At 52.9% G+C, this 25495-nt stretch overlaps 1 protein-coding gene across 2 annotated transcripts in view; it reads right to left on the bottom strand.

The window, feature by feature from the left end:
• ZFHX3 (zinc finger homeobox 3) overlaps positions 1-25495 on the bottom strand; it is a 129146-nt gene that overhangs the window by 75793 nt on the left and 27858 nt on the right. For both annotated transcript variants that reach the window (XM_066557662.1, XM_066557661.1), the window contains exons 2-3: positions 8523-11266; positions 6104-6600 (exon numbers count right to left, since the gene is read on the bottom strand). In XM_066557662.1, the coding sequence (XP_066413759.1) occupies positions 6104-6600; positions 8523-11220 (3195 nt within the window). In that variant the 5' untranslated portion in view covers positions 11221-11266. The remainder of the gene's footprint in view (positions 1-6103; positions 6601-8522; positions 11267-25495) is intronic.

Here is a 25495-nt window from a genome sequence, read left to right as displayed (position 1 = left end):
AGAGCTGTGCGTGGGGAGACTGTGAGGATATAAAAGCCCAGGTGCTCTTTTGTTGGGGGTCCCTCCTCAGAGGCACCAGGACTGTTTCTCTGTTGCTACACCAGGAATAAATAAATGGCTTTATGGAACGAGACATCTGAGGCTGTGCCATGGGAAACCTGGGGTGGAACTGGTGAGGAAACCTGGTGTGACTGGGTGAGGGGGGTGTGGGAGTCACACAGGACCCATCGGGTCACTGGAGCCACCACGGGAGGGGCTTTGGTCCCAGCAGTGAAAGTCTCTGGCCTTGGGAGCGTGACTGCTCAGGAGTCTGGGGAATGTCTGACTGGGGAGTTTCCTGAACAGCCCCTGCAAGGAGAAACACAACAGCCAGAGGGAGCGTGGGATCCTCAGGGGATCTACAGGAGCACAGCCCCTTGGCACAGGCTCTGTGCCCTGCCTCCAGTGCCACCTGCCTGCTGCAGCCTCACACCAAGCTGCTCCTGGCTCCTCTGCCTCCTTGCTCTCCCAAACCCTGACTTGCTCCAGGCCTACCTGCTCATCTTCACCTGCCTGTGCTGGCTGTCTGCAGGAAGGGGGAAAGACTCAGACAGACATGCTGTGAATAAGATCCTGACAAACCATGCTGGGATAAGAGCACAGATCAGCTGGATAAGGCCACAAGAGACAGGCCCATCACCTGTCCTGGACAAGCATCTTCCCAGGTCTCCTGCCTGGAGCTTCCCACGGCAGAGCTGAAGCTGCAGCAGGACAGTAAGTGGATGCCTACCACTGCTCACAGTGGCTGACCACCCAGAGGACAGTGCCAGACTCCTGGATCTGGAGCGGGCTCCCTCCCTCCCCACCTCCAGGCTGTGCTCTGCAGAGCAGTGACCGCCCACACCAGCACGGAGGGACAGTGGCAGGTGGTGCCACCAAGGCAAGGTCTGCCACAGCCTGCCAGCCACCCTGCGCCAAAGCTGCGGCCAGAACCACTCCGTCCTCCCCCTGAACAGCCCAACAAGAAGCACCACCTCACATGGGAGAAATTCCTGCTTGGAAATTTAAATACTCATCCCCATGTTCCAAAGTTACCAGGATAAAAGAATGAACCATAAACACAGGCAGAACTGGCATCGTGCACAGGAAAGGGTCAGATGCACACTGACACTCCATCCAACACGATGACACCTTGTTTTGAGATGACACCTGAGGCTGAGAACAGCTTTAAGGCCCTCCCTGCCAATCCACAGCCCTGCATGAATAGGGAGAGCCAAGACCCACTCCTGCTGCTCTGCCCACAGGCTGCTGCAGAAGCCAGGAAAAAGTGAGCTTATATAGATTAGGATAAAGCTTGACAAGGTGTTTTTCTGTTTGTTTTTTCTTTTTTCCTTATGTTTGGTTTGTTTAGTTGGGTTTTGCAGGCCATTCTCACAAATATTTTAACTTCTAAACCTGTTTTGGCTGAGGGTTTTTAGCTCCTTGTTCTGGGGAGATCCTGGTTCCTGCTGTTGACCAGGGCTCCCGCTCCAGTTCACTCTCACTCCTTTGTTATTTACGTTGCTTTTACAGAGTGGTTTCTTTACTAAGCTGCTGGCTGCACATGGCTCAGCACTTACTGGAAAACTTGAAAGAAAAACCTAAGTGACAGAGGCCCATAAATAAAACATAGAGCAAGCAACGCCATGTGCTCTCAGCAGTTCTGATTCCAATCCTTTCAAAAAGCAGTGCGGAGAAAGGAAAAGTTCTGTGATCCTGTACTAACAGTCTTTGGTATTCAATACCTAAAGGAAGGTAAAGACATCTTTTAGTGCCAGGGAGAAATCTGTCACTCACAGGAACATGCAGCCCCGTGAAGGATGGGTCTCAAAGGGTTAAACTGATACGGAGAGCTTTTTGTATCAAAACAGCTGTCAATCCCAACAGGAGCCAAGGTCTGGACCTAGGGGTCCTTTTCTGGAGCCTGTGCCCCCTCCTGTGGGGCTCCTCCCCAACTCCCTGAGCAGCAGAGTCCTGCCAAGCCAGCGACTTTTCCCTTCATGGCCCCTCCACATGGGGCCACCCTTCAGGTTTATCCTCCATGCAGAGGTACCTTTCAATTCTGCTTTTAAACACAAGAGATGGATGCTCTCCTCCTTGCCCTCCCTGTAACAGGGGCCTTCTTCTCTTGCCCAACCTCCAGATGAAATACTTTCCTATTTGATCACACTGGGCTTTCTGTGGACTTTGGCCAGGCTCCCCTGCTCTGTTTTCTCAGGGGTTGTTACGTTTAACACAAGCACCTGAGGTGCTTTTTGGTAACCCCTCTGTGGCCCACACACATCACACCCTTTACTGTATCCAACAGCAGCTCACCCATTTTCACATAATTTTAACTTCAAAGTTAGCTACTATTACAGAAGGTACTCTTTGCCTTGTTCTGTTATGGAAGAACATTGACTTTGAATACATTATCATCATCATCATCATCATCATTCTGTAACTACATCTCATACAATATTCCATGCATCCTCTGGGATTAAAACGTTTTGGGGATTTTCCAACAAGTGTCTTTGAGAATCCTGTGGCCAGCAAAGGAGACAGAAGCCGCCGTGGGAGAGGCACGATGGGACAACGCTGCTCCATGGTGGAACTGAGGCGTTCTGCTGGGTGTTCAGCTGCACATCCTCCTTCCCTTCCCACAGGGCAGCTTTGCCTCTGTCAGAGTCAGCACACATCCACAGTTTCATCACCACTACCACCACGAGCACAGAGATTAAAGAGTCTTTTTCCTGCACACTCTGCATCTCTAGCTAACAAAGAGCCTCTATGCATGGCACCACGTAACCCAAACCCTCTCCTCCAGACTCCCTATTCCCTAAAAAAGTGAACTCAGCACTTGGAAACACTGAAAAGTAAGACACTGAATGAACTCATTGAAGGCACTTGCTGGCAGTCTGGCCAGCAGCGTGTTTCTTCAGTAGTTCTTTGTTTAAACTTCTTCTGAGCTGCACATTCCGAACTAGAGATTGTCAGGAAGTTGTAGGAAATGTCCAGACCTGGCTCTCTCAAGCAGATTAATTCCTTCTGGAAACTCCACCTGTGCAGGAGATGCTGGGAGCTCGTGCCCAACCTCTTCCAGATGTGAGGAAGGCACGAGGAGAGAGCCTTGGCTCTGCCCCAGGGAGCTGCCCTTGCCTCTGCTCAAAGCCCCTGTCACCAGGCCAGAGCGTGTCCCGCGAGGGAGGCAGGGTCTCCAGACCCACCATCCGCCTCGAGCCGCAGCAGCCACCCCAAAATGCCATGCCATGCCCTTGCCTTGCAGGGAGCTGCTCAGGACAGAACCCCTCAGCCACCCAGGGTGCTCAGCAGTCACAGCAAGGGACAGGCAGCACCTTCCCCCAGCAATTCCAGATAAACAAGGATTTCCCCTTTAGTCACAGAATTTTAGGGGGACAGCAAGGAACCGGGAGCACACAACAACAAAGGGAAGGTTACCAACCCTTCCAGTTTTTTGGCATTCCCCTCCCTTACCCCTGCCAGGGAGGAGGCCTGGCAGAAGCTGTTGCCATGTGCAGGATGAAGGTGGCAGCAGAAGACCAGACCTTCTCCCCTGGCACTGGCAGTGCTGCAGCAGAAGACTGAAAGGTTCACCCGACTGTGGACTGACAGTGTCTCCAGATCACATTTTCTGGCAGCAAGTAACACTGACAGAAGTGGCACTTGGGCAATGCAAGCAGCCAATAACATGTGATTTAGGAAAAAAATGGCAAAAGCAGCAGAATAAGGAGGATTGTGTGTGATAAGCCCAGTGTGTGCTCTCACCCAGCAGCATCTGGAGAGGATTTTCTCCAGCAGGCAGGGAAGAACTCGATTACATCCAGTTAACTGTGCTCTAAACTGATTATGCATGTGCCAGGCTAATGGATTACATTAGCAAGAGGAAAAATAACATCCAATCAATCTCAATTTACTGCAGACCACACCAAGGCCTGAGAGAAGAGAAACCATTCTGTGAACTCCCCCCAGTGCTGCTGCATCCCTTCAGTTATCAGCAGACATGGCATTACAGCTGCTCCAAGGCCCGAGAGCCCTGCTGCAGTTGTCTGATCCCTGCCTCACCCACAGAGGCTTCTCCATTAAGTCAGTCCCTGATTCCAGCCATGCTGAAGCAAGACTGGTGAATCCAGCCATCCACCGACCTCTGCTCCCAGCTTTATCCAGCCATACCTGAAGGCCAATACATGGAGCATTCCAAAGGAATCCATTACTCTGAAACGTGTTATCCCTCAGCTGGTGTTTCACTGCTTTGTGTCAGAGGCAACACAGGGCTGGAGCAGCCCTGAGACTGCCCAGGCCTCTCACAGACCTGAAAACTGACAGTTCCTCTGTGCTTGCCCAAGGAAAACATCCTAGCAATCCTTATTACAAGAACCTCTGCCTGTCCCCCGACGCTGGTGGGATTTTTTTTTCCATTTTTTCTTTTTCTTCCCCTTTCTTTCCCCTCAGTGAGAGAATTCTAGTGCCTCAATTGTTTTTTCCCACTGGAACCCACTGTAGACGAAGGGCCTGGATAAAGAAAACTTTAACCTTTGCAATGTATGCTTAAAAGAACAACATTATGTGTAAAAAAATAATCATAATACACTTTCAAACAACTCTCTTGTACCCCAAACTGACCTCCAGAGAGGAGATTCAGTTCCCTCAGCTGGGTTCCTGAAGTCTCATGGGGACTGTGCTGCCCTCAGTTTCCAAGGTGTGTAACTCTCCCAGCCTCCTGCACGCCAGAGAGCAGAGGTGTATGTGCACACCTGATCACTTCCAGAGCCAGACTCTGATGGGCGAGGCTGGATCCCAGCTCAGCATGGAACAATCGCTGTCACAGCCATCCTGGCCTCAACAACGAGCTCAGAGAAACGCAACCCTGCTCTGAGCAGCTCCCCACCAATGCCAGGTAGGCCCAACAACCACAGCTCAAGGTAAACCTTACATGATGCTCCTGGTTATAACCTTCCTCCCTGAATTGGCTGGAACTGTTAATTCCTAGGAAAAATCCAGTTTTGAAAATGTGTCTACACTGTGAAGTGGGTGGGTATGATAGAGCTCAATGTCAGCTCTTAAATTCCCATTACATAAAGAAAAGTTTTCAAAGAAGCAATTAAAAAGTGCAAGGTACACTCTGTGTGTATATAAAGAAACCTCAGCACATGTGGGGGAAAGCAGGAAGAAAAGGATGAGAAAATACAAAAATCCTGTGAGGAAAGAGCAGACAATGAGTGGGAGAGCACGTGTGAATGGAGGGGATGCGGCTGCTGAGATTTATGGCAATTCGTACCTGATTGTTCATACTAAAGCTATTATGGGATGATTAGAGAAAAAGGTGAAGCTTTAAGTCCAGTGAAAATCAATAGAAACGTCTGGAGCAATTCTGCTGCACGAGTGAAAGGACTATTTACTGTATCCGGAGCTCCTCTTGGGTTACAGCCCACAGGGCTCGGGCCAGCAAGGGGAGGGGGCTGGGGACCAGACCGGTGAGACAGGAAAGAGAAGATGCTTATAATGGTTATAAAGACAACACAGAACGAGGGGGGTGGGAGGAAAAGGCAACAAGATGGGAGTGACAGCCCAAACGGCGCTGTGGATGGAACAGGCAATGCCCGCGAGGTGCAGGGCTCCTCTCCAGCCTCCTCCCTCCAGCAGCCAGCAGCACTGTGCCCACAGACCCAGCACTGACTGCACAGAGCACAGCAGCACGGCAGCCACAGCCCTGCCACCCGCCTGCTGCCAGCACCAGCACACTGACCACTCTGAGAGCCTTCCTGTGGCACAACGGGACAAACTCCATGGGAAAGGGCCAACAAAACAAGGCAAACGTCACCTTGCACAACTTTTCTAACAGGGATTGCTCCATTTCTGGGCAGAGTATCACAGCTGCAGTGCCACAAGACACACAAGCCCCCTCTAAAGCACCGTGAACATCTAGTGCCCTGAAGTCTGGACAACCACAGTCACCAACAGAACACAGGCTGATTGGGGGCCAACGCAGAGCTCTCAGCAGCTCATCTCCAAAGGGTCACAGTGCACTGTGGTTCAACTTAGATTTTCCCTGGAAAATGAAAGAAGATGAAGCAAAGCCAAGCCTTACCTTATAGAGCTTCAGGCTGGCCTCGTGCCTGGAGTTCACGGTGTGCAGGCGCAGCTTCTCCAGGCTGTTGGTGTAGTAGTCGCAGGCGTTGCATTTCAGATGGACTGGGTTCCCAATGGCCACGCACTTGAGCCTCCACTCGTTGGCTTTGCCCCCCTCCTTGATGTGTGCCACCAGCTGGTACTTCTGCACGTGCTTGTCGGTCTTGCAGTGCAGCTGGAAGTTGGCCTTGAGCTGGGTGTTGTAGCGGCACAGCTTGCACTGGTACGAGTCCCCCATCACCGCCTTCCACTCGTCCTCGGGGAGGCTCCGCTCCACGTTCATGTGCAGGCCCAGCATGTCCAGGTTATCTGTGCTGAACTTGTTGCACACAGCGCACTGGAAGAGCTTCAGCGACGGGTCATTGGTCTGCGTGAAACTCTCACCCAAGTTCATGAGCTCCTCAGACACCAGCTGTCCTCCACCCAACCGCATGTCCAGCGGGATCTCGCCACCCACTGCACCAAGAGAAAAGGGGAAGGAGACGTCAGAAAGGCTGAATTCCAGAAGATGAACACAGAGCAGAACACGAGCTGCTCCCAAGTGCCACCAGTGTACCCACAAGCACATGAGACCACACACAGCTGTGTGTCTCCCTTCGCCCACTCCTCTGTTTGCTGGTCTGCACCAGAGCTGAAGAAAAAAGTTACTGCAGCCAGCACAGAAGGCTGGGAACAGACCTACTGTCACCCTTCCTACCCTCTTGCTCAAGGATCATCCAGCCCTCTGCCCATCAAAGGTGGCAAGAAAAACCCTACAGACTTTGAGAGGATGAAGAATTCCATAGCACCACACTGAAATTTTCTGTGGCTATTTCAAGAACAGCATTCTGGTTTTTTCTTATTCTGTTTTTTGTTGCCTCCCTGGAGAAGCAAATCCTACCTCACGCAGTAGCTAAGCACAGTCCCTACCACACAAAACAAAGATCAGCAGTCACAAGCCCAGGAGATGGCCACCTCACAGGGAGGTCACTGCCCTGCTGTCACAAGGTGGCAACAGTGTAGGACATGGCGTGGACAGAAACAACCTGAGCAGTGCCACTCCTGCACTGTTATATCTCATCTCTTGTCTAGGAGTTGAAAATGGTGAAGAATCTTCTAAAAACAGTTTTGACGAGGTAAAGACAGCAACCAATGAAGAGGATATGAGAGTATGTCACGGAGAGCCAGGAGGACCCCACCTTTGTCAGGCTGACTCCTCACACCAGAGCTCAGCTCTGCTCACTCACAGCTACTGAGCACAACAGGCTCCTGCTCACGCCAGAGCACCTGAGAGATGCAGAGAAACTCTGAACAAGCACAGAGACTAACCAGGACTCCTGTGCCACTTTGCTCTCCTTTTCCGTGTTTAAGACATTTATGCTCTTTCCACAGCTTTTCGGTATTTTACCTTGATTTGATGTCACAGCTCACCTTAACAATCCTATGAAAGGAACCAGGTCAACAATTCCTCAGTTAATCAAAAAGATATTATTTTAACTTAACTTTTCATTTCCTGTGTTGCAAGTTATTTGCTGAGAAGCAAGCGCTCTTTAAGACACTCTCTCCTGAACTCACCATGCAGGAAAAACCCAAAAGCACACTTTTCTGAATTATTAATGCTCTGCTCAGTTTTGGACCAAAATGTAAGAATGGGAAGAATCTGCCTCACTTCTCACAAAGCTCATATTGTGTGTATCTGAGCCAAAAGGGCCAACCTGGTGTCAAGTGCTTATTAACACGGGCAGGGCCTCCCTCTGCAACCCTCCGTGTGAGACTTGCAACCATCGAGTGCACAGCTCACAAACTGCTCTCCAGGCAGCTCATGGACATCCAAGGCCCTGTCATTTACTTGAGGAACTTCAGTTAAAACACTCCCAACTTATACAACTGCCCCGTGCTTCAGCAGTGAGGGGCTCTGAGCTTCAGAAGCCTCCAGCCCCATCTGTCACCGGCAGCAGAGGAACACCATCTCTTCCACCCCTCTCAAACCTGCTGACCTTGTCTTCTCAAACCAACCCCGAACAAACACACCTGCCTTTGGGAGTGCCAGCAGGTGACTGCACCTTCTCTCAAAGCTACCCATCAAACTACTCCCACTCCCCACCAAACCCAGGAGACGTTCTCAGGAAACACTGTAGTTAGGATGCTTTCCACAACGAGGAAGAACATTCAGCGCCACGGCACCCGTAACCCGTGTCTGCTGTTCCATTAACTCCCTATGAAAACTCTTGGAAAATGTATTAGAAAAGCCACAAGATGAGGAAACACTGCTCTGGGTGAACACAGATGAGAAATCTGCACTGCGCAGCCTCCATGCTTGACCACCACACAAAGGGAGCTCATGAGCTGCCTTTGCTGGGTTTCCCACATGAATGTGGTGGAAACCCCTTCAGCCTCACCTAGAGATGGAGCCATCGTTGCCATGGGGTTGGTGGGATCAAGCTGGAACCCCCCCATCATGAACTGTGCATCTGAGGAAGCGCTGTCTATCTTCAGGTTGGGCAGGTTCATGTTCTGCGCCAGGTAGTACTGGTAGAGCTCGGCCTCGGCGGGGGACGGCAGGCTGCCGAGGCCCAGGTGCCGGTTATGCTGGATCTGGGACATGTTCTGTTGAAGCAGCATCATATTGTGCATGTGCTTCTCACTGGTCATGTGGATCCGAAGGTTTCTAGCTACGTTGGTCTCATAGTCGCACACCTCGCACCGCCACGTAGGTTTGGTTTTTGGTTTGGTGGGGGAGGGAGCCCCACAGGTGCTACCGATGTTGGCGGCGGCGGCGGCCGCGGCAGCAGCTGCTGCCGCCGCTGCCCCCGCGGTGTGGCTGAACACTTGCTCTCCCCCTCCGTTCTGCAGGTTCTGCATGTTGTTGAGATGCTTGTCGGACTGCATATGAATACTGAGGTTGCCTTTGGTAGTTGTGGAGTAGTTACAGACCTCGCAGCGGAAGGGCTTGTAACCACAGGTGTAGCTCTCGCCCCGCGCCAGCCGCGGGTGCGGCTGCCCGCTCTTGCAGTAGACGCAGGAGCCACCCGGCTCGGGATGTTTCTCCTTCATGTGCGCCTCAAGCGTCTGCTGGTACTTGTAGTGCCAATTGCACTTGGGACACTTGAGTGTCTTACATGAGTTGCGAGAATGCATCATAGTCATGTGGCCACCCAGCGACCGCGAGGAGCCCAGGACCGTGTCGCACTTTGGGCACTCCACGCCGCTCCCCGAGGGGCACTCCCCACCCCCGAGTTCACAGAGGGGGCCAGCGTGCTGGTGATGGGAGATGTAGCTCCCGTCCTCGCCCTCTGCACTCTCATTTGGTTCTGGTGCTGTGGCATTGTCTTTATTGGCACTTTCATCGATGAAGTCCAGCCTCCTGCTGCCCTCGGCCACACTGGCTCCGCCGCCCTCATTGTTAAAGCTTAAGTGATTCCTCCTGTTTGCACCATCAAAGACAAAGGAAGAAGCAGAATTAGAACTAGTAGAAGCTGTGCCCCGTGACAAGGTCTGGAGCACGTTAGGCATTAAGGGAGAGTTAGAAATGCTTTGGTTTGAGAGAGCAAGGTCCTTTTTGCTGCTGCCACTGCCTGCCACAGCCCCAACATCCTCCTGGGGCCGGTCCTCCAGTTCATCCTCCAACTCGTTTGGAAATAGTCCTTTGCAACCCTCATCATCGTCATCTTCTTCCTCTTCCTCCTCTTCCTCTTCCTCCTCCTCCTCTTCCACATCCTCCTCCTCCTCCTCTTCCACCTCCTCGGCTGGCTCCACCTTTTCCGAGAGGCTGTCCTGGTCGTCCCCCTCTTGTTTCTCCCCCCCTGCCACCCCAGGGTCCTTCCCCTCTGAGGATTTGGTGGGACTGGAAGCCAGCGGGCCCAGGGGGACTGAGGTAATGGGAGTCTTCAGAGCCGAGCTGGTCAGCCCACCCAGGTTGAGGAGTGCACTGGGGGCCAGGACACCCGCTGCCGGCGGCGGCTCAGCTCCACCGGCCGCCCCGGCCTGGAGGGCCTGCTCACCTTCCATGCAAATGCCACTGAATTTACCATAAAAACTGTGTCCAGGGCCTATGAGGTTAGCTGCGGAAACGAGAGGGTGCTGAAAGGTTTTGTTTTTTGGTTCCAGAAAGCTGACAAGGGGTTCCTTGTCTTTGCCTATCCCTTGGATGATAGCGGAGATGTTCTTATTGCTAAGAATTTTCCGCTCCTCCTCACTCAGAGTCATTCGGTGGTCGTGCACGGCATGGGTCACGAACGAGCGGACATACCCAAAGGAGAGCTTGCACAAGAAACACATCAGGATGGGCTTCCTCTTCCCATAGAGCACAAAGCCATCGAATTTGGACAGGTCCACATTGTTGGGAACATCTTTGGATACGCAGGAGCTTTTGGCAGAACCGTCGCTGTTCAGGTAATCCTTGTTGCTTTTGTGTCGCACATCGAAGACGCGGAAGCTGTGCAGGACGGGGCTGATGCCCGCCAGGGCTGAGGTATTCGGGAAGGTCTGGTCTGAGCCCTCAAACCACTTCCCGAAGGATGAGGCTATGTGGAAAGTGTTGATGATCTGTGGGTAGACGGGAGCGGCAGCAGAGGGATCTCCCTGCTTGGGCAGAGAGTTCGGGAGCAGCGAGGGGAGAGTCCCGCTGCCGCCGGCAGCCCCGCTTTGCACCAGCTGGCTGAGGCTCTCCACGATGTAGGCTGAGCCGTCGGGCTGGTACACGATCTCGCCGGCCAGGTTCTCCACGTCGCTCTCCTCCTCGCCGTCCTCGCTGGTGTCGCTCCCGCTGTCGGCCCGCAGCGCCGGGGGCGGGCGGGCGCCGGCACAGCGGTGCTCCATGTAGCTCTGCAGGCCGGCGAAGGAGGCCGCGCACTGCCCGCAGCTCACCTCCTGGCCCGCGGGCTCGGCGCCGGGGCCCGCCGCGCTGCTCTCGGCGCCGCGCTCGGGGAACGGCACCCTCAGGCTGTCCAGGGGGCTGCAGCTCTCCGCCGCGGGCTGCTCCATGCTGCCGGCCGGCTCGGGGAGGTGCGCGCTGTTGAGATCAGTCCATTGCTGGTGCTGAGGAATGCCGCACCCATTGTCCTTCCCGGGGATGACGGGCGAGTCACAGCCTTCCATGGCAGGGCCGGCACGGAGCGCTCATTGCACCCGCTACGGCTCCGACCTGCGGATGGGACAGAGGAGAGAGGCAGGTGAGTCTGGCTGCTCCCAAAGGACCCCACCACCGCCGCAAGGGCTGCTGACCCCGCTGCTCAGCACCAAGTGGGGGCTCCAGGGACAGGCAGCCCGGCCTTGGGCAAGGCACCGCTGGGAAGGAGCAATGGAAACACGCTGGCAGCAGCCACGCAAGAGGAAAACTGAAGGGGCCTGGAAAGTGGCGAAAAACCTGCTTAACACCTCTCTTAAGGGAGCCAGCAGGAAGGCTGTAGGACCTGCACTGTGACCTCTTGGGTCTTCAGAAAACAAAACATCATGAGAAAGCTTGTGACAGAAAGACTGCACGACAACAGAACAGTTCTGTGGCTTTACAGCTCTGGTATTCCCTGGCCACCCCTAAGGCAGATGCTGTTTCTTTGGGTGCCACCCTTCTGCCAATGGCTTGGGAAACGCAGACCCATTGCTAGCACACATGCACCTCAATGGGAGACCCGTGAGCCAGAGCAACTCACGGCGATTTTGGAGTAACAGAGCTCAGTGAGCACAGGACACATAACTGCTCTGGTCTGGACAGAGCTTGAACAGAGAGATGTCAGGAGAGAAACCAAACAGGAAATTCCAGACCTGACAAGGGGGCATCCTGGGGATTGGAGAGCCATCAGCCCACCGTGCTCCAGGAGCCTCCCAGAGGTCCTGCAGGGCACAGCCTCTGGGCACCGATCGCTCCTCTCACCCCTGCAGACAAACGGTGGGTGCAGGTCCTGGAGGAGGAGGACACCCTTCCACTGCCTCCATCCCACCAAAATCAGCGCGACTGGAGGATTCCCACCAGCTGCCAGGCAGACAGCGGGCCTGGGCTCCTGACCATGGCTGACACCCAGGAACCCCTGTCATCGTGACCCTTTCTGCTGCATCTGGCCAACAACTCCAATACTGCAATCCTAAGGGAGCCCTCTTCAGCTCATACAGAAAGTGTGAAGAACTGGAAACCTGCCAGAGGTTTGGCCACCTGCAAATTCAGTGATGTGCCACAGCAGCCCCGTGTGAACTACCTGAGTTAGTTCAAGCAAAAGAAAACAGAGTGACAATCAGCATTTTTTTTCTGGTTTCACTATCTCCCAATTTATTTTCCTTTACTACACAAAGCCATCCACACTTCCCCTGATTTCTCTAACGTGTTAGTACTTTCTCTTTACATTTGACTTCCAGTGAAGCTCGAAGAAAAAGCATTTACAACTACCAGTGAAGGCAAAGTCATACTCTCAAAGCCCATGAACAAGGATGCCTGCAGAAGGACACACAGGTGCATTGGGTGGAGATCCCAATGTGATCACACACAACGTTACTCCACAGCACCTCCAGTCTCACCTTCCCTGGATTCTCTGCCATACACAGCTGCCTCTAGAGTTGCACTGGGAGTAATCAGGGATTTGCTCTGCAGCAACAGTAATCTGGTGCACTGAGCAGAACAAGACGGAAAAGCAGCATCCTGCTGCCAAAAGGCTCGGGGTTTAGTCAGCCAGTTTTGCTCCCTTAGCCTAAAATATGCCCCAGCCATGTAACAGCTCCTATTGCACCAGCTCCCTCCCTGGATCACTGATCCCAGATCCTTCTGTGTTGAGGCTGCACATTCACCTTCCCACAACACGCCTACTCTCTCCCTTTTCACTGCTACTTCTGCACCGGCAACTGCAATCCAAATTAAACCAAAACAGATTTATTCAGGGGAAATGAGGAAAAAGAAACTCTATAAGCCTTGTACTTTTGCCAAGTGAAGTTTTAGGAACATCTATGCGAACTTGAAGGCACAGCATGGAGTGAGCACACCCTCCCAATTCTTTCAGACCCGTATCGTTGTGTGGGCCAGCACAGCCCGCTCCTGGGCCACCCCGCCAGGTGAGGCACAGCCAGGGTCACAGCGGTTCTGCCACCAAGGGCTCCTGACTGGCAGGAGGTGCCTGACTGACAGCCGGGCCAGAAGGGTTAGCAGGGCTGGAGGGGCGGGAGGGTTAACAGCCTGATTGGAAAATCAATGTAATAAATGCTTGGTAAGTTACAGGAACATGCGGGAAGAGGAGGCTGCGATTGATAAAGGACTGCAGCTTTGATGCTGCACTGGGGACTTGTTTATTGACAGGAAAGCCAATCTCTCTGCCGGCCCGGCCCGGCCAGGCAGACCTGCACGCTCCAATTAATTGGTGGGCTTTTCTGCCTTGGCTGGCTTTAACAGCTCTCCCCCACTCACTCCAAGTTAACCAGCTCAAGATGTGCTATGCCAAAGGAATCTTCTCTCCTCTCCTCTCCCTTTCCTCAACACAGAGGAGCCCTTACAGGGCATGTGGAAAAACCCAGAGCCAAAATGGCCAGCCCAAGCCTCGGACAGAGGCTGAGCCCTGCACAAGCCCAAGCTCTTCTGATGGTTCAGTCACCGTCAGAGCTGTTCCTAAGGCATTAAAATATTTGTTTCTATTCACGCAGAAGCTGCAGGAATCATCTGTTCAAACTGAAAACAGCAATTTCCTTACTATAGCAAACCAGGTTCTAAGCAGGAGCACAATGCAGTTATGAGTCCACTATTGGGCCCCGTGTCTTCCACCACCCCAAAATGCCCCTAGGCCACCTGTGTGGGGACAGACACAGTGTGAGAGTTCAGATGGACAGACAGTGGTGTGCTCCACACCTCCCATTCGCTCCCCCTGTCGCCCTCTCTGCTCTGTTTATCAGCCAGTCAATAAGAAAAGGTAGTTCTTACTTAAGGAGGCAGAAGTCAACTCGTCAGGTCGATCAGCACTCTGTCTGTAAACATGGTTTCCCGTAAAATCAATGAACTCCAGTTACAGGGAGAACAGCCTGAGTGCCAGAGACTCTGTGCTCTCACATTGCCCCAGTGGCAAAGAAGGGCTCTCCTGCTCCCTTCTGCAGCCCCACATCCCACCACTGCCATGCCCACCCTGGCCCTGGCCCCTGCCCCTTCCTCACAGCACCATCTCACAGTCCCTTGGAGCCAACGTGGCACAACGTGGCCCAGAACGGAGCTTGTACGGCAGATGCAGGTGACAGCACAACACTGTGTGCCCCACACTCGGCCACGTTCCTACCCACCAGGCCTGGCAGCTGGCAGCCACGCCGTGCAGAACACGCATGGAGTCCCTCGCTGTGTCACCTCCTCCCAGCCCCATCCTCAAAGGGACAGACACTCCGTTTCCAGCACTGCTTCCACCAAGGAGTGGCTGGTCCTAAAGCAACACGCTGAGCTCCTGGCAGGCTGGGGCTCCCGGGCACCCCCAGCCCGCGGCACCAGGCTGCTTCCTCCCCTGGGGACGCTGGCAAGCAGGGCGGGCAGCGGGGAGGGAGCGGGAGGGAGGAGGGGGCTCCTGCTGTTGCCCAGGCTTCCCGAGAATTAAATATGAACAGCCGTGCTGTGTAATTTTAAATTGTTAATTAGCACAGGGTTAATTAGGCGGCCCTTTCACAAGAGGCTGTTTGGCAGTAAACCAAGACTAGAAGCAATGAGGAAGGAGGAAAACAAAAGGAGAAAGCGACAGTGAGAAACTGTTCCCTCAGCTAATGACCCACATGGCACCATGGAAAAGAGGGCGCCGAGGACAGGGAGAAGGTACAGGCAGATGCCTTACAGCCACAGCCATGGCCTGGCTGGCAGCCCCTGCAGCTGCCCTCCCCCTGCCCAGCTGCATGGCACAGGGAAGCGCTCAGGCCCTCAGTCAGCTCCAGGGCGCCGGTGGCTCAGGAAAGCCAAAAAGGACAGAGGTGGGGAGGACAAGGACAGCACAGGACTGAGGGTGCACTCGGACACTCTGCCCACAGCCCTCCTCACACGCTCAGCCGGGCCTTCTGCAGCGGCCTCAGAAGGACAACGCCTAGCGAGTGTGGTGTCCAGGCTGGCCAAGAGGCTCCTGTCTCAGCAATGGCACTTGATGACCCTTGCTCCAGCCTGGAAACTAGGGATGGACATAGCACAGGTGAGCAACCAACTCAACTTGATGGTCACAGAAACACAGAATAGCTTGGGCAGGGCCCTTGGAGGTCCCTGGGAACAGGAATGCTCAAACTCCCAAGAGCAGGAGCCCAGGCAGGGTGTGAGGCAGCCCCGTGACCTCTCAAGTGCCGGCACAGTGAATCTGCAGCAGCAAAGCTTTCTGTGCTGCCTCCTGGCACCTGGCGCGCTGCACAGCATTCGGGTAACACTTAGGAAATTGCAAATGGAAAGACATGATAAAAATAATTGCCTAGGATCAAGAATTCAAAAATTAAGGAAGAACAGAATGTATGTTGCCAAAGCAACTTTAATTTTGTTCCTTTATGCACATGAATTATGATACTGCCTGCAATTAGGTGAGCACACGCTGCCTTGCTTGGCAAGCAGGACGGCCATAGAAGAGGGTAAAACAAGGTGGCAGGAGCATGTTGTCACTTTCTGTGATTTCTACAACAGCTGCTATCACACAAATATGTGAAGAGTTACTTCCTAGAATAGAAAGATCTTTACAAATTTCCTCAGCAACGCTGGCTGGAGATTCAAGTGGCAATACCAAGAGTTTCAATTCCCAGTTCCGTAAAATGCTTCTACCTTTTAAGTCAAACAGAAGACAGGGATCCCAGCTCTCTCACATTCATTAAGGTGCCAGAAAGCAGCAAGATACTTGCCAGCCTAAGGGAAGTGCTGAAAACTCTGCAACAAGGCTTGAGGTATTAGGATAAAATGGTACTTATGTGCCAAAACCTGAGCGTAACAGGGAACATGGATGCACAGCGTGAAGAATGATTTCTAGCTGGGGTTTTCCCACCAGCATTTTACAACATAGTGCCTTGGGATTTCTCTTATGCAATTCCTAACCAAAAAAAAACAACCTGAAAATACTGATATTTGCCAAGTTCAACATTTTAATGAAGCAATTACAAACTAATTTTTCCTTTTCACATAGCAAGTCATATTTTGCACCTCCCCAAGTGAGACCAAGCTGTGTTTTAGCACACACCCTGATCACAGTGGAGTTGTTTCACTGGCAAACATGGTGTGATGAGCAAGATACCAGTCTTGCCAAATCCTGAACATCTTACATCTCTCTTCCTCTTTTGCAGTGAGGCTTTACCAATCAAAAGCCCAAGCTCAGTTCTGACTTCCTCCAACGTTCTGCTCTGCACCAGACTGTTTCCACCTGGACACACGGCCACATCCAACACCCCTGCAGTGGGAGCAGAATTAACAAGCAAACGTCCAAACAACATTGACCCACAGGTTCCAAAGAGCTGGGGCTGCAAGTCCTCACCAACTGGTTGGTTATCCCAAAAAAGCCAAGAATTCATAGAATTGAAGAATCATTTGGGTTGGAAAAGACTCTTAAGGTCATCGTCTAACCATTAACCCAGCACTGCCAAGGCCACCCACGTCCCCAAATACCACACTACACGCCTTTTAAATCCCTCCCTGGGATGGGGACTATACTACTGCCCTAGCAGCTTGTGCTAGTGCCTGGCCACCTTCTCAGTGAAAAGATTTTGCTTCTGTGGCAGTCCCTATGAACACTGTGAGCCTTCCCCTGGGAGGGATTCCAGCCCAAGGATCCTGAAGGGCCCCAGGTCCCAGAAGGGGATGATGAGAGAAGATCCATGGGGCACCTAAAAGGAGAGGACAGTGCTGCCCCAGCAAGGAGCCAGCCGTGTGGAGGGGCTGCCCTAGGCAGGCTCCAGCTGAGAGTGCCGGTGCTGCACGCACGGCCACGGCACGGGGTGACACGGCCCGGTGACACGGCCCGGGGTGACACGGCCCGGGGTGACACGGCCCGGGGTGACATGGCACGGGGTGACACGGCCCGGTGACACGGCCCGGGGTGACACGGCCCGGTGACACGGCCCGGGGTGACACGGCCCGGGGTGACACGGCACGGGGTGACACGGCCCGGGGTGACACGGCACGGGGTGACACGGCACGGGGTGACACGGCACGGGGTGACACGGCACGGGGTGACATGGGCTCCATCCACAGCACGAGGTGACACGGCACGAGGTGACACGGCACGAGGTGACACGGCACGGGGTGATATGGGCTCCATCCACAGCACGAGGTGACACGGATGAGGTGACACAGGCTCCATCCATGGCATGGGGTGACACCGCCAGGTGACACGGGCTCCATCCACGGCACGAGGTGACACGGCTCCATCCATGGGCTCCATCCATGGGCTCCATCCAGCACAGCCAGCCCCTCAGATCCTCCCAGCATCATTAGCATAAACAGCTTTTCAACCAGCAGGAAGCAAGGGAAACGCTGAACAAAACAGGGCTGAAAGCTGCAGGGCTCAAGCACTTGGCATGAAACTGAGAGAAAGGGGCTCCTTGAAAAGGTGAACCTTCCACATTATCCACATTTTCCCTCTGCCCTTCACACCAGCTAAAACTGAGCCAATGGGACTAATACGAGTCAGGCAGCTTTTCAGAAGGCATTTTGTTATGAACTATTATTCCAAGTTTACTGATCCCTTTGAGCCAGCTACTGCACTACAAACAAAAATACTTATCTAATCTTCAGCCCACTGCCATTGAGAGTGGAGTGATCCCAAGGAGGGCCAGAAGGCTTTCTGAGAGCAGCTGGGGACAAGAGCGCTTATTCCTTCAGGAGATTCTTAGCACTAAGAATATTTTGCAGCAGAGGTAAACTGGCCTCAGTCACGTTTCTCTCTACACAGCAAACTGAAGCACTTGCTTAGCTCATACATGACAAGGCATTCACACGCTCCCGGGGCATGGAGCTTGTTCTCAGGTTCTGCAGGCTCCTCTCCTCTTCAGTAGGACACCCCAGAAGTCCCAGGTTTTGTTTCAAAACGTAACACATCTCACGATTCTGCCGTTGTGCAACTCACCCCTTTGCTCCAAACCCCCAGTCTTTCTTGCTAAATGGTGTTCTCAGCCTATGCTGCTGCATAAATAACTCCATTTGCATCTGGTTTGCATTTTCAGTGCACTGTTGTTGATCCAACTCCAAAACTAATCAAAGAGCTGCTGAGGACAAATTGCTTTGCTCTGTCACACAGACCCCACAGTCCCTCAGGTTGTCCCAAGCCCCAGTGCCTCAGGAAGTGAGCTGTGCTCATCCCCCCATTTTGCCATGCTGCAGCTTGTCCTGTGTCCCCAGTGCCTGGCCAGTGGCTCGCACCAGTTCCAGCCAGCACAGCTCTGTGTGGGCCCTGTGTCCCTCCACGGAGGGAGGGAACACCCACAAGATCCTGCACCGAGGCCCCGGTGATGCCTGTGAACACAGCAGCCCTGAAAGGCTCTGAGTTTGCAGCCCTGCCACGTGGCCTTGGGATCAGACACAGCCCCAGAGCTGCTGCTGCGCTGCCAGGCTGTGCTCACAGCCACAGGGACTCACCAGCAGACCCTGCCAGGGCTCCTTCCTCCCGCGGGCTTACCCAAACAACATGTGCGCTCCAGACTGGTGTCAAGGGCCAAGCCAAGGCTAAGAGTCAGACTCGTAAGTCATGCAGATCTCCTCTGCCAGGGCTCGGATCCAGTCCTTGTTAGGAAGCAGACTCACTGCGACATTCTGGGCTCAGTTGCTCTTTCCCACCCTTTGGGAAAGCCGATGCTTTGGATCGGGAGAGCAGGCTTAGAGGCATGAGGTCATTGTGTAACCATCCCACTGACTGCTCAGACAAACACCACAGCTGATACGTCAGCTCTGAACCGCACACTGGGGTTGCACGGTCCCATCACAAAGGTCACCGGGATGTCTGCTCACACCAGCCATTCATGTTTCAGTATAAACACCACTTACAGCCGTATCACTGGAAGATAATCTAAAAAACCCCTAAAACAGGTAAAGGAACTTGCTGGTGTAGCTGGGAAACCACCACATTTAGAGCAACCTTTAGGCCAACTTTTAGCAGATCCAGGTGGTCCCATACTCCTGTTAACAGCATCCACATTTGTTGCTTCCAAAACTACACCCTGCTCCAGACTTCATATACAGCCTAAGCATGTTCCTTATCTGGCCAAATTAAATCCTCCTGATTGCAGCAACCATCAGGAGTCAACACCTATGGACCACTTGACAGCTCAAAGTCTCAAGTTCATGCTCTCCACGTGCATGGCACGCAGTCCTTCCATCAGCTGCTGCCACATCCCTGGTGCACCTCAGAACATCACCTATGAAACATTTAAACCACCTCAGCTGGGGAGAGCTGACACAGACCCAGGTAAATGGGGATGCCAAAGGATGTGCCCGATGCATCTGCAGGCATCCCAAGGCCAGTGAGCACCACACAGCAGCACACTGCAAGGCATGCAGGAGATGAGAGAGGAAGTTGCTAAGTACATGTCTGCAGACCTCCAGGACTGAAAGTGTTACTCAGCTGCCTAGCCTCTTGCTAATTGTGGGTTTTATTTTTATTTCCTATTACCCTCTTGCACGCCTGATGAGATTATCTTACCGGAACTGACACAGCTGGAGGCTGCAGCCATACATGGAGCCTCTCAGGAGGCAATGCAATTTTATTTTCATTGATCAGGAATCAGCAGGGCAGTAAATGATGGGAAATTCCATTAGGAGAAATACTGGGCCACAAGACCCAACTACCCCCAGGTACAACCAAATCCCAGAAAGTCCCATCCTTCCTCAAAGGCCCGTTGGGATGCGGACAGCAAATCATCTTCTTCCTCCCAAAATGGAGTCGGCGACTAACGTGATATTCCTGACTGCCGCCCGCGCTGCCAGACGCGGAGGCAATGCTGTCAGAGCACCCCAAGGGCTCACTTAGCCCAGACAGCGCCCTGGGTAGAGCCAGCAGCCCCGGCTGCCCCGCTCAGCCCAGCAGCTGCTGCAGGGCCAAGGCTGTGTCCCAGCAGGTGCCCATGCCACAGGCTTTGCTCTCACAGCCAGGCAGGCGCGAGTGCTGCCGGACGCCAGTGCCTCAGCCAGTCCCAGCAGAGCCGGGCCGAGCCAGGGGGTGCCCAGCTCCCACCTGGAGCCCGAGGCCCCAGGAAAGCATGACAGTGTCACTGCAGAGAACAGCCCTCCTCCTCCAAGGGCCATACAGCACTCTGGGATCTCAGGGAACCCCCATGTGACAGAGCACCACACACCACACAAATCTCTTACAAGCCCAAACTGGGAACCATGTCAAGCCTTTTATTCTAACGCCCCATACACAGGATATGCACTCAATCCCTCGCTCCTGGATCAAATCCCACTGTCAGGCCCTGAGTCAAAGCCTGCCCCACGCTGCTGTCCCTTGCTGCACACACCTGGTGGCAGGTGAGCTGAGGCCCCGCAGGATGGCTGAGCCACCGACAGCGCAGGGGTTAATGGGAGCTGAGTGTGGCACTGCTGTAAGGGGGATCAATACCAGCCAGATACTAAAGCAGCGTAAGCCACATTATTGACTGCCAAGCAGATGATAAAACTGTTTATTATGATAATTGTGGGGTGCCTGCAAGGTGTTCCTAGGGCTGTCTTGAGCTTTTCACCAAAATAAGAATTGCCAAAGCATCACCTGTCTGCAGCCCCCCTCGCCCCAGTGAGACCCTCCACACGCCACTGTGCCCACACACTGACCCCAGCCACCTCTGGGATGGAGAGGGCCACATCACCGGACACAGCCCCTGAACTGTTTATCTTACACACACCCATAGCAGGGCTTACTCCCACAGCCCCTGTACACCTTCTGCTGGAGCATCCATTCCAGACAAAACAGAGCTCAAACACCAAAACCTGTAACTTCAGTTCTGGATGCTCCTCCTGATCAGCTGAAAATTAATCTCCATTTCCCACTCTAAAACATTTCCTTCAGTATTTCAATTACTTTTACCTCTACTCTGGACTTGGTACAGGTTCCTACATCCTTTTAACAAGATTTAACAGAATTTATCCGTTCAGGACCCAAATTCTTGTGTGATGCATTAGGAATCCTTTTTGAGGAGACTGAACTGTGGATACAGTCGGTGTGGAAGATCCAGCAGGTGTATGTGCATGCAGGCATTACCTCAGGACAGGTGACACACTGCAGCCTGTCACCTGCCACCGCGTGTCTGCAGGGCCAGCAGCCGAGCTGCCAGCACACAGCAAGGCAGCCTTTGGATTCTGAAATCGTTTCAAATATCAAAATAGTTTCTCTTGGATTAAAGTCAGTAACATGGATGCCCCAGCCTCCAGAAGTGATGCCAAAGTGCCTGGTGGGATATGCTCTGGCAAAAGCATCTACTGCTCCTCCATCTGCAGGAACAGCGGCTGTAACACACTGGGGCTCCACTGCCACCACAGCCAAGTGACAGCTGAAAATGACTTTAACAAGGGCTGAAGCTCCAGGGTTCTGTCAGCAGCTCCATGGGCAGTAATTAAGGAGTATGGGTCCCATTACCTCCCAGTACAGACAAGGCTCTGACAGCTCCATCTCAGTGTTAACCCCAAGGACCATTTGCTATGGGCTGCAGGCAGCACTTGGTGCCACCTCCACTGCCTTGGTTGGCTGCTCCTGGGCAGCTGAATGGCCTTCTCTAACTAATCACTGGTGACATCTGCAAAATCAACTTTACACCAGCAGCCTTACTGTGGGCTGGCCTCAACCTGGACAAGACCACAGGAAGTGCCTCTGGCCAATGCTCTGGCCCTTCCTCCTTCTGCTAATGCTTCCCCTCATCAGGACCAGAATAACCCACCCTGTTGTCTCCCCTCATCCCCCTGTTCCTTGGTGCCTCCCACCCCTCTAAAAGATGCCACTTCTCCCACAAGCACAGTCAGCCAAAGACTCTCAAGCCAAGTTTTTCAGGATGAAGGACAGGACCTTATGCCTCCACAAGTGTTTCATCCTTCCATGCTGAACCAACCCCTTCTTTCTCAGCTGCTCTCTCCTCCCCTGCACATCTGTACTGCAGGCCATGCTGAGCATGGTGCCACACCTCTCCAGCTTACTTGCAGAGCAATGAGAAGGGTAATATGGAATTGACAGCACAACTGCACCCAGCACTCCAAGAAACAAGCACATCATGGCACACAGCTGCTGCCTTAGAGGCTGGAGATTTGGACGTGAGCTTCTAAACTTTGTCCACTCTCAGTGCAAACATGGGTGATGGGCTGCAGAGCCCCATGAAACTTATCCCAGAGGTCTTGGAGAGCTGGGGCTGCTCTTTCAAATGCTCATCAGTGTATCAGTTATAAACAAGATTAAAACAATCCCTTCTTACTAAAATCTAGACAAGGGAGATGTCCCTCCCTGCTGCCCTTCTAATGAGCCATCTTCCATCAGGGTTTCCCCTCTCCTGTTCTAGAACAACACTCCAGAAAACAATTCAGCGTCTTAAACAATTCTGTTCTACTCCTCCCTGCAAGTCCTGCCCCTGTCCTCCCCTGTGCAGTGGGAGGGAGCAGTGCTCTGGGGTGGGGCTGGCTGCAGCTCTGTGCCTCATCCAGAGCCATCCCTGGCTGGCACTGCAGCAGGAGCCACCTGGCATCTGGTCCCTTCCACAGCCCCCTGGACCTGCAGCTCTCAAGACACAACTCACTCTCCTCCTGCAGAGAAGGCAGGGACAGCAGACTGGGGCCCCAGTAGCACTTACTTTTCTTGAAAACATCTGTTTTCATTATCACTATTACTTTTAATTAGCACTTTACAGCAGCCCTGAGCCCTCCCAGCTGGAGGAGAGCTCTGCTCCTAAATGAACAATTAGAAGGTGCACTAAGGGAATTTTTTTCTCATCTTCAGAAACCAGTTTTTCAGCAGAGCTCAAAGACAAGCCATCTGGTTAAAGGAGCTCCCTTGAAGAGGTCTCTTCAGGCACGGCTCAAAGCCTGCAGGTCACCTGGGGATCCCTACGGCGTGAACGGCCACTGAACTCAGGAACCTGAAACACTGAACTGATTACTAATGTCAGGGTCTTAACACCTCTACCCTCAGTGCTCACTGAACGGCCTCCTCTTCCTCACCCAGCCACAGTAATTGCCCTGCAGAAAATCAAAGACTTTAATGCCCATCTCACTCGTGCAAGGCCCTTGCTCAAGAGTTCAGGCCAAGCTGAAAGACAGAGCCCTATTAAATGCATAAGGAAATAGGTCCCTATGAAGCATAATTACTAGTATCACAGACTCCTGATCAAGTGCTCCTCTGAAACCCAACAATGAAAAACATCCGCATGAAAGCCCCCAGAGACAGCCTCAGCCATTGCAAAGAAAGCAGAAGGACAGAGAGGTGAGGTGTCAGGATGAAAGGGCTGTCCCAGGGCCACCACTGCCATCTCAGCAGCCCTGCCAGTCCAGCACCCACATACTCCAGCCTTTAATTAGGAATGAGCCACGAGGCTCCAAAACTCTTCAGTCAACACTGATGAAAGCCTCATCTCTTGTGCCCCTCGCTGTTTCCTCAGTGCTGCCACTGCTCCTGACACCAGGAGACTCTGCTGCCCTTGGGGAGCCCCTAGCCCCAGCACCCCTCTGCCCCAGCAGGGCACAGCACGGAAAGGTGACCCAGAAGCCTCCCCCTCAGCATCCCCACATCCTCACATCCCACAGAGTCCCACTGCATTTCCACCTCCCAAGTCTGGACTTGGAATATGAGCCTTGTGTTCAAGAGAGCATTCCAGAACCATTCTAGAAATCCTAAAGTTGGATGAATGACATGGCTTACAGTAACACCATATTATAAATTCCACTCCAATTTGGAATCCTTTAAGTCACCCAGGTTCCCCTACGCCCCATCACATTTTCCTTCCTCCTCACCCTTTACTGCCAGCACTGAGTTAAATTCCATGGGAGTGAATTTCATATAAATGTCAAATAAATGTTACTAAATTATTTACCCTCTGATTACACCTCCTGCCGTGGGAAGTTTACTTAAGCTGCTCAGGTGGGACACGGCTTGCAGCGTGCAGCCTGTGGTGATGGACAGGAACAGCAGCCCCAGAGGATCTCGCGCTGGCCCTGGAGCCCAGAGCGCCCTGCCAGGGCAGCCAGGGCCACCAGCGCCGTGTCCTGGGCACAGCCAGAGCCTCCCAGGGCCAGCCCTGCCCTGCCACCCCCGCCTGCCAGCAGCATCTCTCCTGCTCAGCACCTGCAGGACAGCAAGGACTGGAGCCGTGCTCAGCTCTCCAGCAGCTGTCTCCGCACAAGGGGAAGCAAATGCCTCCAGTGCCCAATGGGCCCAGATACCGATCAGACCACAACACAACACAGGGGGAAAACGACACAAAACAATTAATTCTTGGCTCCTTGCTTTAGCTCTGGGCGAGGGAAGGTGCACAACAGAGCGAGAGGAGACTGGAACAGACAGAGGCTGGGATGTGCTCCAAGAGCCCCAGGGGCAGCAGCGCTGGCTCCCAACCCCACAAACACAGGGCTGCTCTCCAACAGGTGAGGGCTCCGGCAGCCTCCTGGGCAGAGGCAATGGGGAAAGCCTCTGCAGCAAGACTGAGTCAGACTTTCCCATGCCAAACCCCTCAGAGAGAGAACAGGGCTGAGCCATATCTGATAAATCCATCTTCTGTGACCAGGTCTGTATGGAGGTAGGAAAGGATTCAACAACTGATTCAACAACTCAACTGATGTGCACGCTGGAGTCGGCAATGGAAGGCCAAGAAGAGAACAACACGAGAAATTATCACTTCTACAGCACAGCCATCTGAAAAGGAGGCTTGAAATCCAGTCTGCATTCCCAAAGGCAGGTTTCTGCCTCCTCAGCCAAGTTCCAAACAAAGATGAGTGACACTCTTGCCTCAATCACACTCAGCTGCTGGCCATGGCTGTGTGCTCCAGGGACAGCACAATGTGACTGTGTATGTACGGTGACCAACACTCCTGACAGTGGCAGAAGTCAGACAGGTCACCTTCACCAAATGGGAAAACATAAAAATCTCTCAGTCATAAAATAGTCTGGAACAACGTGAAGCTTTTCCAGGACTTGCAACTTCATTACTGCAGGCCAATGAAGATGCATTTACTCTCTAACAGTTTCCTCAGGAAAAATGAGGACTCACGGGTCCAATTTAACCATGTCCTGCCCACATTGAGAGCAGAATTATACTGTACCAGAATGTGCATGCTTGGCTTTATTTTAAAAAAAATTAAAAGGGGCAATATACAGGGCAACAGGAACAGAGGTTTAAGAGAAAATTCAGTATGGTAAATACCAAGTGACTTAAAAAGAAATTGAACAGAAATTAAATGGGAAAGTTGTTCCTTATTTTTCTTTCAAATTCAAACCCTCAAATGCAAAGTGATTTTTCTTTCAAAAGT

This window comes from Molothrus aeneus, chromosome 11, assembly GCF_037042795.1.
Source record: "Molothrus aeneus isolate 106 chromosome 11, BPBGC_Maene_1.0, whole genome shotgun sequence".
NCBI classification, from domain to species: domain Eukaryota; kingdom Metazoa; phylum Chordata; class Aves; order Passeriformes; family Icteridae; genus Molothrus; species Molothrus aeneus.
The sequence above is the reverse complement of the archived record's forward strand: the minus strand, read 5'-3'. Positions and strand labels throughout refer to the sequence as shown.